General features: G+C 40.8%; 1 protein-coding gene across 1 annotated transcript in view; it reads right to left on the bottom strand.

The window, feature by feature from the left end:
• Positions 1–401: 401 nt before the first annotated feature.
• ABCG1 (ATP binding cassette subfamily G member 1) overlaps positions 402–13,365 on the bottom strand; it is a 61,440-nt gene continuing 48,476 nt past the window's right edge. Inside the window, exons 12-15 of the mRNA XM_074858404.1 lie at positions 12,550–12,650; positions 11,918–12,076; positions 10,393–10,511; positions 402–9,019 (exon numbers count right to left, since the gene is read on the bottom strand). Coding sequence (XP_074714505.1) covers positions 8,791–9,019; positions 10,393–10,511; positions 11,918–12,076; positions 12,550–12,650 — 608 coding nt within the window. The 3' untranslated portion in view covers positions 402–8,790. The remainder of the gene's footprint in view (positions 9,020–10,392; positions 10,512–11,917; positions 12,077–12,549; positions 12,651–13,365) is intronic.

Below are 13,365 nucleotides of genomic sequence, written 5' to 3'. Positions count from 1 at the left end.
TCTGCGGAAGAAAAATCCATCAAAGGCAAGAAAATACAAAGATAATTCCACTGGTTCAGAAGTCTTCCAATTGTGTAGGGTTTGTCAGGGAAGCACCCACTGATGCTTGTCGTGTTCTCGCACTCTTCCCTGCGCAGTGCTTTTATTCACTGTCAAGTACTATGCAATACAGACCTTTGCTCTGAGCCGATGTGACTGCACTTAATGTTTTTAAGAATTTTTACTGCATATTTCTGTAACCTACCTGTATTGGGAGCTACCTGAAACCACCACAATGTACATCTGAAACAGGCAACTCGACATCCTTGCTGGCTGCCAGAATCTCGGAGCAGGCAGTGAAAATGTACCCCTACCAACGCATCGGCAACTTCCATTTGAGAGAACAGGGACAAAGGCATCTGTCCGAAAATAACACTTTATTTGATTTTTTTTCTTGTTACAGTATCATAAATGTTCTCTAGTCTCAGAAAACAAAGCCCTAGTTTGGAAAATAATGCACATACAAATTTCTTCTTATGGGTATTAAGTATACAGAAATATACAAAGATTTCTCTATTATTGTAATATATCATCAGAATGCCCCACATCCCACATTTTTACTCAGGTCCACTGTACCGGTAAGCATAAACTACAAAGGTAACAAGCAACCTGAAAAAGACATGGTTTATATAATTACATATTTGTGCATATATATATATATATCTACAACAGTGCAAATATATCACAGCGTGCAGGCAGCAACAGTCTCTAGAGAAGCATAATAAAATCGATTCATAGTAATGCAAATGCATTACAGAAACAAGAGACGACGACTTATTAGGTACACAGAATATGCACACTTTTGCACGCTGATTTAAAACGATACCTTGCATTGACTCTTGCTTTAAAAACAAAAGAACAAATGTTAAATAATTCAATAACAGATTCAAGGGCAGTATCTCACAATAAGGTCAACTGACTCAGATAAGGTATTTCACAAATCTTTACTCGTGCTTGGCTACACTGCAGGACTTGTTTGTCTTCTTTTTAGATATATCAGTGTAATCTTTTCCTTAAATTTAATTTACTTTTACCATAATTTAAGAGCAGTTTTTCTGTATTTTTTTTAATTGCTCAGCCTCTAATTCATGTTTGTAAAGGTTGGTACAATTATCATTGAGGCCAGGCAAGCTGGTGTTTGGAAGTAATAGAAAGGAGTTTGTATAACGATTACCCTAAATGGGCTACCAAAATAAGCTACAATGGGGTCAGAAAAAAAAAGACAGATGCCACTGAAGTAAAAAACCATGTCAACGTTAAAAGACTTCCATGTTGCCTTCTATCTGCTTAAAAAGACATTTGAGATTTTCTTCTTCTTGGAAGAGTACAGCACACCCATAGGTCCAGCACATTAGGTATTCGGTAGCTTGAAGAAGTCTAAAAGTCATCCTTCCACCTCTAACTATCTCACACTGTTCCCAAGCAGCTCATTTTTACACCCCACGTGGACAGCAACCATGAACACCTAGCAATAAGGACACAAGAACTGGTAAGCATGGGCTGAGATGTATGGAGGCCCCCAGAAAGAAAATGGGTCAACAAAATCTTGATGTATCTTGAAGGCATAAACAATGCAGAGAATGCAGGCTGGCAGGCTGAGCCATGGGGATTTCTTGTGCCAAAGGATACATATTTTGATTGCTTGCCCTTTGTTTTACTGTGCTGGCAATGGGTCTCAACAGAAATTTAAATCTCTTAAAGGAAGCTTCTACAGTTGACAATTGCATAAAGTTATGGTTCATCGTAAGATTTTGAAATAATAAAAACACTGAAGCTAGATTTCTTGCTCTACAGTACCATTACTCCTTCACAAACTACGTGAAATGTGTATGGAAGCAGAAATACGCTAACATATGCACAGAATTAAAAGGAAACTTGTTATGCTTGCAGGCTCAACCTGCAACTTTTGAACATGTAATATGCAGAATGATATCCAGGGTTATAAAAACTACTCAGTGGGATACAACAATCTCTTCACATATTATGAAAACAGATACAAGAAGAGGATAGTAGGAGTTGACCCCTGAAAATGCTACTGCCCTTTTCCACGAATAGCAGAGCTCTAACTTCAGTGACACTCAGCACTTAATTTATGCACTCACTAGTGCTGTGTGGCAGTGTCATGGGCACAGCAATGATCAGCCTGTCACGAACTGTTATAGAGGACATGACACGGTGTCATTTTCATTTTCTGCTTAATTCTAGTTCCCAACAGCTTTTCAAATTATCATACTTTATAAATGGCTTTCCAAACAGAACTAAAGAAAAGAAATTCCTGAGCAATTGTGCCCTGTCAGGCTGTTCTGGTAGGAAAATGGATACACGCAAGATCATTTTCTCAAAGGAAAAAAGAACACTACATGGGATAGTATCTCTGCAGCTACCACTGAGATCTCCTCTGCAGAAATACAGACCGATTATCTACCACAATCAACCTGTTCTGGAGGAGCCTAAGGCTAGCTACTGCCAAAACCAGTCTTCTAATATTCCTGCTTTTGGCAGGGTTCTTTGCAGCCCTGTATGAATGATAAAGGGAACAACAATCCTAATATACAGTGTCCAGGGTGAAGTCCAGACCTTTTCTAATTTATAGTAGGGCTACAAAAACATAGTAACTTCAAACATCACATCTACTTGTCAAGTGTGCTATAGTACCCACAGTGCAAGACTGGTTTTAACAAGTTTCCATTTTAGCAAGGAACTGCTTGAATTTCCAGCTCCCAAGGTCTGAGCTCCAAAAGTCTAAGCGCCAAAGCTTTAAGATCTAAATTTCAACATACAGGGATTCGTCTCCTTTAACTTGACATGCCCAGAGCAGGTAGGCAGACTGTCTAAGATACCTTTGGCTCCCTTGATCCTCAGTGCAAGGGCCATATACCTGCCTGAAGGCAAACCATACTGCCAGTGCCCAGAACACAGGCCTAGGAAAAAAGGAGATGCTAAGTTCAGTGTGAAGAACTGCCTCTTTATTTGCCTGTCTAGTTCCCATTAACTAGAGAAGGAGCTTAGGAAACCAGAAGAAATGCCCAGTAAGTCCAAGAAGCTGAATTACACTACTAATATTTCAATTTATCCATTTCAGGGCTGTTGCAAAAATTGGAACCACACTGGCAAAATGACGTTCCAGTCGACATTGCCCTGAACCCTCCTTGGGAACAGGCGTGACTTCAAATGAGGCAACTGCTGTAATGAAACTCACCGTATGAGCCAGACTTCAAGTCACTAGGAAAAACACCTACCTCAGGGAATTATGGAAGTACCTTGGGTCCGTCTGTCTGGGAGATGACCGTTTCTTTCCTTTCATTACAGAGAAAAGTAGATGAATAACTTAGACTGGGCCTCTCATTTTTAGACAGCTGTGGTTCTGTGAGATAAACCATCTCCAAAACCACTGTCCAGCTGATGAAAATGAAAAAGAATTGAATTTCATTGGCTGAATCACAGTATTCATCGGTAAAAGCAGCATGCATGTAATTTCCTCTTACTCCACACCTGGATCCTAACAAGCAGACCAATGCTGCAGCTGGCCACCTGCGCCCCGAGTTCTACTCATGCATTCAGAAGGAAGCTCTGCCTTGCTGCTACTCTTGCAGCTGGTGTCCTTTTCAACCATGTCCATACTAACTCACAGAGCTTGGCCCAAAACAAACACAGATCAAGAGATCTGTTCTGTCTGGGAAAGAATTTGAGCTTGTGCTTACATCCTACTCAACCCAAGACAGCTGATGCACTTCAAAATCCTCCCTGAATGAGGATACACCAGAGTAGAGCCAGTGTCAGACTGGGACAGAAAATTCTGCACTCAACCCCCATGAAGAAGACTCCAAGTCAGCTTCTCAAGGAGCATCAGAACAGACCCCACAGGTATCAAAAACTCACCACAGAACTAACTTGACCCCCGTGAAGGAGCTGATAAACATCCCTGCAGTGCTGGGGGGCTCTCCTGCATTATGCAAGACAAACACGCATGACCCCCTCTCCCACACAATCACCAAAGAAGACTGGACCTGAAGCTCGGTGAGCAAAGACAACATGGAAGAAGGTGAGGCAGGCTGCATAAAGAGGTACACATGCTGTTTGCACCCTCCTCACACACATTTTCTGAAGAGCTCTTAAGCACCTTAAGTCTCTCCCTCTGTCCTTTGTTATTGTTCCTGAATACGATCGTCACAGAGCAGCAGACAAAAGAATAAAATCATATTCCAATAAAATTTAACACTGAAATGTAATTAAGATCCCTTCCTGCTTAGTTTGGAAAGTAAAAATAAATGCTGACATTGTTCAAATGTAAAGCAGTCCTAGATTGGCATTTCTGGTACAGAAAGAAAAAAACCAGAAAGCTCATTTTTCCTTACCAAAACTATGCAGATAACAAAAGCAATTATGCAAAGCAACAGTAAATATACAGAAATATATACACTCATCTCCACGTTTGGTTAACATTCTCCTCTTCCCCTCAAAAGAAGTATTTTGTGATTTGAAAAGACTAAATCAAGATCACTAATCTCCTAGAGACTAACCCAAAGCAAACAAGAGTTTTCAATATAGTCTCCAAGTCTGTTTAGACAGCAACATCTCAAGTCTTCCTGTGCAATACAGCCCTTGTCCAGCAAAGCACTTGACCCTGGACTTTACTTTAAAGACATCAGTTGTTCCTTTGATTCGCATGAGGCAATGCAGAAGTGAGAAGTTATTATGATACTTAAGCAATTGGTTGAAACAGGGCTTCAAAGGATCCCATTAGAGTCAAAAACATCCATCTAGTGTTGAGTAAATAGGCCAGATAGGACTCCCACTGTGAGGGTCACTGGGGTGGTACAGGTCAGTAAGTACCACACTTCTTCACAGAAACAAATGTTTAATGAAACATTCATTTCTGTTGACAACATAGACTTTGACACAAAAGAGTAGATCGAAATGTCAGTCAGCTGATACATCTAGTACTTGGACTCAAATGTTCATTATCTCCCATGTACATAACTAGCTCTCCCTATTCTGTGAATATATATTCCTCTCCCTTAACGAAAAACAGGTATCTTGGGCTCCAAATATTAAGAAGTGAACAGGATTTCAGCACCAGATATTCTTCTGTTACTCCATTTGATCTATAAGATGAAATTTTCTTAATTTCTTATGTGAGTAGAATCTGCTTTCCAAATCTTTTATTTAATTGTAAATAATAATGTTCTTTTAAAAAACTTTCAGGGTTTTTCAGATTATATGCAAGTTTCTGCAGAGAAAAACAACAAAAAAAAATTTTAAGTCCTAACTGATGCACATAGTAACTAAAGCAAAATGTCAAAACAAGTTGAAATAAAACAGGGAGGCCAGCAGAACACTAACGTATTCCTGCAATCCCAACAGAAATCATACATCCAGGCTTCAAGAGAACTTTAAAAACCCTGAGCCTCTTACGTAACTTTAAGCCAGATTGTGACTGGTTCGAATGGTAATAATGGCATTGATTTCAACCAGCTTATGGCTATATATATGGGGCTATATGAATTGAGGATCTGAAGTCTTCAGAATCTTGCTGGCCTCATTATTCTTTCATGTGAAGCCTCCAGAGCTTCACAATGTGCTTGCTTAACACTACAGCACACGCATGCTCAGTCCATTAACCTGGGAATGCATTTCATACCAGCCTGTTAGAATTTATTTCCACATAAATAGAAAAAAGCCAAGCTGAGACTATGGTAAAATATTTGCAGTATATGAAAACATAATTGAGATGGACTTTAAATACTTCTGTTCCACAGTAGTGACAAAAGAGTATCATTAGTTAATTTCAGAGCTAAGGAGGGAAAGAATGATTCTCTCATTTAGGTGTAGCACTGAGTTTCAAGAGAATTCGTTTATTTCTTTACTGGGTGGGATACTACAGTCTGAAAGCGTTCCTTAGAATAGTAACTTCCAGCTATACACTGCCAGCTGATGGCTGGGAAAAGCGTATCTAACAAAAAAAGCAGTGACAAAAAATATTCCAGAGCATTCATTTTCTTAGGAACACCTGTGGAGGATCAGACTTCTGGCTACCATAGTACAATACAAAGTTACAGTACAGGAGGACATGTTGCTGACTAAAGAGGTAAAATAAGAAAGTCTACAACAGAGGAATAGGCACAGATAACAGGACAGTATCCAGGGAACTCATACTGCTAAACTGGTCTAGATGGGAGAAGACAGCATTGTCATCGTGTAAGTTAACAGTGTTGAAATGTCAGCAAAATTACTTCATTTGGTACACTGCAATGAATTTTCAATGTGATATTTGGTAAATGGTGTTGGTAAATACAAAACATGAACACTGAAGGTATTTACATCTCACTCTCTCATACTCAGCTACCCTACAGCTGGACCAGCAGTGTGAAACAAAAGAGCAATTTGGAAAATGTAGTCTTTTGTCTGCTTGCAAACAGCATTTGAACCGCATGTAATATTCACAAATATTTTGAGAGTCTTGAAATAATCAAGGCACATTATGCCAAGGGATTTCAGCTTCTGACTTACTTAAAAACTGCTCACAGTTGTGAGTATTATTTAGAATAGCCATAATTCTTGATTTCTCATCTCTGACAGCCATATAGGTCCATACCTGCTTGTGACTGGAAAAGTGGCAGAGCTGTATAAAAGCTTTTTTTGGAAAACCACCAACAAAACTACGCAAAACCAGTTATATGTATAGATATATGTAAGGATTTTTTTTTCTTCTACAATAAAGACTGACCTTGCTTTCACAGTTTGCTCTTATTTTCAGGGAAAGTTCAGCCAAACTTCCTAAAACATGTGACTTGATTTAAAGTCTTCCAGAACACATGCTTAATTCAAGCGTCCTGAGTTTAACAGATACACACGGTCTATGTCTGTATTGGTAGATTAAACAGAGCCTGGGCACGGGCCAGGAAAACTGGGAAACAATTGTCTTCACTGCTAAACGGCAGAGCTGCAGCCCAGCACAGCCAGAGCTCTTCCAGACAACATCTGGGCCCTGTTTAGAAGTTAGGACAGTACAGGGATCATTCCTATTAGTCCCAGTTGTCTGAGGACTAACAGAGCTGGCCCTGGAACTATTTAGTTTACTAGTATATATGTAGCCATGGAATCTTTTAAAACAGTCTGTGAATTGTGACTGCTGGTGGCCAGCAGATGCACAAGGTCTCTCTTCATCTACTCTACTGTCATGAGCTGCTGAGCTCCTGAATGGTTTGCTGACATTGAGCTGCTTCTGATCTACAAGACTTCACCATCCTGATAGGAATAATGCATTTACAAAACCTGCAGGTCTGACTTGGAGGTCTGTAACAGTAAGGTAAATGTGCAGTAATGGCAGAAGGTAGTGGAATTCGCACAGAAGTTCACCAAGGTGTCCAACATGCGTAGGGGCCCCCCAATTTCATTTTGGGTTGAAAATCCAAACCCATGAAAATCAGTGACAAAATTCCACATCAACTTGGAACCAAAATTCCCCCTGACAAGCCTACAAAGGTGAGATATACAAAACAAATGCATGCTTCTTTTAATGGTTCATTGGTGTTTAGATCAATTAGCTATTCATTCCCATGTTGCACATGTAGACTTCGGGATGACAAAAAAACTTCTTGGCACAATCAGACCTGCAGTATTACAAGGTCATTTGTATATTTTGAGGAGAGTTCTACACGTGGTGTGTTGCAAATATAATGAACACTGTCATATGAGGCAGTCACAAGTGTTGTAACACAATACCCCAAGCTTTGAGCTGTGGCTAGCTCTTGTACTCCAACAGGCTTTAACAATCACTCAGGCTTTAGGGATAGATTCTGCTTTCACAATTTAAGAAAAAATGAGCCTTGGAGTGCTTTGATTTTTTTCACTCACAGGAGGTAGATCAAACAGATAATGAGCAGAGTTAGTATTTTAAATATCACAAATATTGAGGATTTAAAAGATACTGCAAAAGAATGTTTTTTCAGTCATTCAGTGACAGCTTGAACATGTCTGACTGCTTGTGCTATCTACTGACGCTTCCAAATACGGACCACAGGTTTGGTGCAGATTCAGAGTCTGCCTTTTCCTCCTACCATTACAGTTTTCAGATATGAGACCAGCTCGACAAGTAAAGCACCAGAATTCTAAATTTAGACAGAAACAAAAATAATGACTTGAATCACTTTAGGTTTTAAAAAGTATCCTTATTAAAAAGATATCTTTACCTTATTAATTAATACATTTACAGACTTTTGGCCAGAAGGGGTAATTCTGTGGAAAAGAATTGCAAAATAATACATAGGAAACTGCAAAGATGAAACTCTGAATTTAAAATGCTGAGAGAATCCTATTTTCTTTGCATTCCCCATTTTGCATCTCATTACCTTGTCAGCTATAGATGACATTATACTATTCCGGCTACCAGGACTAGTATCCTAGTGACCTTATCACGAAATCAGTTTTTATAAGGAAAGTTCCTGCAGCCAGGTTTTTTTTTTAATTACAGTTACACTGCCTCAGTATTGATATTCTGTGGTGTAAAATTCCCTTCTATTTATTCTTCCTAGTTAAAGCTAGAAAGTGTAATGAAAACATGACCCAACCCAACTGGACTGACTGGCTTAACACTATATGTCCACTATCCCATTGTGGTTCTCTATGGGCTAGGTCATAACAGCATCTAGCTGGGCACTGGAGACTGGCCTGCCACAGTGAGACAATGTCAAGTGCCCTCTATCACATGTCTAAAGATCTTCCTACTGCATCGTTTTAGCTGCTTTTCCTTTACCTCTCTGCTCGGATTTTGTATCTGAGAACAAAATAGGCAATTAGGCGCAGAGAGAAGAAGAAAATTCCAAGAACAACAAAGTCCAGGTAAAGTTTGGCATTTTCTACATCCAGTTCTCTCAGAATGGCCTCTGATTTTTGAAAATGGCAAGTGTCATCTTTGTCACAATGCAGATCTTCTCGATCCAGTCCATAGATGGAGAGAATAACTCCTTCGAACCCATATCTGAAAAGAAGAAGGATGGATTACAAGGAAAAGTCCTGATGATCTGTTTAGTGCTCCACCAACAATACAATCCCTGTGAGAGCTCAGCTGAAACACCGAGGGGTTCAATATCATTCTGACACATGTGTCTTGGGGCAAGTTCTATCCCTGTTACAATCAAGCAAATGACATGTCACTGGCATTTTACATAAGACTGAACAAGGACAGAAGTTTTGCCTTTAACTGCTTCCAGTTAGTGTATAGTGCCATTTCTCCAAAGAAAAATGTTAAAATAGAAAGCAGACTAATTTCAGCTCATATTCAGAAATTCCCCTTTAAAAAGTGATATCATTATTTCAATTTCTTAAAAATAAGCAACGGGGATACAATTATGGTTGGAAGTCAGAAATATATTAAAACTGGCATCAATCTAGAACACCTCTTTCCTTCCATGTGCTATAGTTTCACTAACAATGCACAGTTCCCATATATCCCCTGGTACGGGGTGCACTTAGCATTTGACTTTGTGAGCAGATACACTATCATGGATCCCATGAGTACGATAGTTCCCTCCGGCTTCAGGAGACCCCACACAGGCTAGATAATGGCTTAAGGCCTCGTCTTGAATTCTAGCTACTAATTCAGGGGGTTCAGTAGTCTCTTCATCTTTGATAGGTCACTGTTTAAGACCTCATTTGCCAAATGAGAGGATGTTTTAGCTTGGTTTTTCTCAGTAATAGCGCAGCTTGGGCATGGTAGAGAAAAGGGGGATGGGAAAATTCACCTCATTTTATTTCAGTTATAAACAGTTAAGTGTCTAGTCTAAACTAACCCTCTGTGCTAAACTCCAGAGGTTTCCTGACAGCGATCATCCAGACAGCTGTCTCGGACAGCAAGAATGACAGACATAAATAGGATATAAGGTGCCTATGGTTCTTAAAACACTAGTTTAGATTAGAGATGACACAAATCCCACGCCTGCTTGTGGCAGTCTTTATCCAACAAGTCTACCTAGGATACAGCAGTGATTTATAGGACATTTTCTTATAAAATGAGGTGCTGGCATCAATTTCTCAGTGGGGCATACTGTCCCTATTATTTCAGAAATCCACTGTTGCAAAATCCAGGAAGATCTGCATGCCATGCAATCCCATGAATTCAAGGGGACTGACATGGACTTGTGGCTGATAATCTGTACTGAGTACCTATTTATTTCACATCACATACAACACAAAATGCAGTGAGATAATGTGGTATATATCCTACGTACATTTATACTCGAAAAGAATGTACTGTGAACATAGTCTTTTTGGCACCCAAGATAACCAACCAACCAAGCAAAGGCAAACAAACAGCATTTCCAGATGGGAGGTTAATTGCCTCGCTAGCAGTACCTGACATAGGAAATGTAGGACATCCACTGGAGGTATGTTGGGATGGTATCAAAGCTGACAAAAAACCCAGAGAACAGAAGCACCGGGATGGCAGTAACTGGGCCCACAAAAGTGGCCACCTGTGAAGAGAAGGAATAGACAGTCTCTTGTCAGTCAGCCAGAGAAAAAAAATCAAAATTAACTTGCTCTTTCTTTCTGATGTCCTGATCTCCAGTGAGGAAACCAGCCTTTAGAATAGCTGACTTTTCTTATGGCAAATCCTCTGTTCTGTGCCAAACCCAAACAGGTAGCGCAAACTTACTCTTTAGGCAGTGGGGAGCAATGCCATTCAAATCCTTCTTATAATGCTACTCACCAAAATTATCACAGTTCCAAATACTAGGAAATTACTGATTTTTTTGGGATGAAATTTTTTGTGAGCGAGAGGTTGTTAGATGCTGTTAGTGGACGAAAAGGGGTACCTCTCCTCTTCCTAAACTCTTCTACTAGATGATGATGCTGCTGTGCTGGGATCTGTCCTTTGAAGGACTTGAACCCACCAAGAAGTTTACAGAGCAAGATGGGCGCTGTGATTCCCTTGCTTCTCTGGGCATGAGACCCCCTTCCCAAATATTATTCTTTCTCACTCAGTCCCCACTGAGGACACACGGACCTCCCTCCTGACAAACCCCGCACTATTCATGCTTCAACCGGTCCTAAAACATTGTGAAGAGGATAAGAAACATCTCCAGCTGGGTGGCTTTAGTGGGAAAAATAGATCTTGACCCAACTCCAGCCTGTCCTCCCTACACCTCCTCCAGGGCAAAGGGCCATATAAGTATCTCTGGGAAGAGCAGAAGCACAGGGATCACAACAGGCCTATGCTGGTCTCCAGAGGGTGGCACATAGAGGGAATTAAGTCTTCTACTTCAGAAATCTTGGTAGCATCAATGCATATTGATGTCAATATAATCTGTTATCACAGGCACCACAGTTCTGCTGTGGAATGGTCACCTCAGCACATCTCCTGCCAGGAAGCAGAATGGAGTTACATGGTCAGTTTCCAGTGTGACAGTCATGCCAACAGCTGCTTCTCTTCCTCTCTGTGAAGAAGTTAAGTTCCTGGGCAAGCCTTTTCCTCCTACCTTGTCTCCTGCAACCTTTTTTGTATGTGTATGGAAGAACCCTCTCCCGAACCACTGATCCTCATGGCCTACCTCCACTTTGTAGATGCATAGAAATGCATCAGTCCTACGGTTTCTAGGATGTGCTCAGCCTGGGGTGAACAGCAAGTGACAACCCACTCACACAGGGGCAGGCACAGCCCCATTCAGATGGGGAAGGAACTTCAGAGCCTCATATCCATGCATGTATATGCCGTTTAAGGTGATGGTAGTGGGAAACATCAAGTAGCTATATCAGATCAATGCAACTTTTTGCTTGTCATCTTGCAACAAAAGTCTTGGGGACACAGCAGCAGTCACAGTAAGCAGTCAGTGTTAGGAGACAGCAGGGTTCCTGTGAGACCACAAAACAACATCAGTACCTGGAGGGATGTAGAGGCTGCACCTATAAGAAGACCCAGTGACTGAGCCACCAGGGATGTCATGGTTCCCAAAGCTGCGAAGAGGACAAATCGGAGTGCATCAGATGGCTGTGAAGTCATCCAGTACACAATGCTGCAGTAAGCCACAGGAAACATGATCTGCAAGGAGGTACACTTGGAGTTAGTCCATTAAAGCCAAACACTCACTGTTACTCTGAATAAGATAAAAACATGGGGAGCTCCAGTTAATCCACAGCTCTCAGCCCTTCCATTACATGGCAGGCATGGCTGAAGAGAATAAATACCTCTGCCACAGACTGTGATATCTATCTTACCACTTGGGCATTAGAAAACAGATCCCATTCACTTACAGCCCTTTTCAATTCCCCTTCTGCAAAAAAGCAAAGGTGGTCATCTGTTTATTAAAAAAATATTGGGTCAGGCCTTGGCTTTTGTGAAATACTACCATTTACTCTTAGGGTGCTTCTGATCTGGACCTGAAGCTTCATCACACACTTATGGACAGTTTCTCCACTATTCAGATGGATAATATACCAGTACTAATCTTCCTGGCAAGTGGATTTGCCATGAACTTAAATGGTTCTTGTTTTATTGAAGAGTAGAGCATATACCTGGAAAGGAACATCAGCCATGGTTTTGGCGAGATAGTAGGCTTTCAGACTGTACCAGTAGTTCAGATGCTCTCTAAGAAATACTCCCATCTCAAGAGGAACTACAGAGAACACAAATTAGTAAGTTAGGTTGTCAGTGTGCAATACTGTTGCACATAATAATGTAGTTTCTCCATATCTAATCCTTCACTGCTGCAGTCCCATAGTGGGACTGGCACTCTGAGGCCTTTGACAGACCAGCAGTAGTTTCAGTGATTTGTAATGAAATGTCAGCCGTGAGAACTCCTCACTGTTTAGACTATGTACCAGTCTACTCAGATCATCTGAACCTCCCTTAAAGAGGGTTTTTGAATTAAAAGTGGTGTCAAAACTTAAAGAACCTGGTTATTGCTTTTGGTCCTGCAGGGAAACCAAAGTAGGGAGTGGGTACTCCCAGAGGAAGAATAGAAGAGTCCATATTGCAGGAGTTTGCTTCTGACACCACACAAATACCCTATCTTATGCAGAAGTCATGACTTAGAAGTCCTAGAGAAATTATTACATCCTAAGACCAACCACAAGCTCATGATACGGTTGAGATGCACTGGCACAAGGGGAAATTCCAGTCCAGCACTGTGAACTGTCCAGGTTGAGAAACACTGGCAAAACTGGGGAGAGAGGGGTGCCACTGGACAAGCCTACCTCTGTTTGCTTCTACACAGCAGTTTAGTGAGTGCAAGATTTATCCCCACACCTGTCTTAGAAGTAGAAGCACAAGTCAATCATTACCTTATATGAAACGGATACATTAAAATACCCTCCCATCTTACTGCAATC

This window comes from Strix uralensis, chromosome 2 (genome assembly GCF_047716275.1).
Source record: "Strix uralensis isolate ZFMK-TIS-50842 chromosome 2, bStrUra1, whole genome shotgun sequence".
Classification (NCBI taxonomy): Eukaryota; Metazoa; Chordata; class Aves; order Strigiformes; family Strigidae; genus Strix; species Strix uralensis.
The sequence above is the reverse complement of the archived record's forward strand: the minus strand, read 5'-3'. Positions and strand labels throughout refer to the sequence as shown.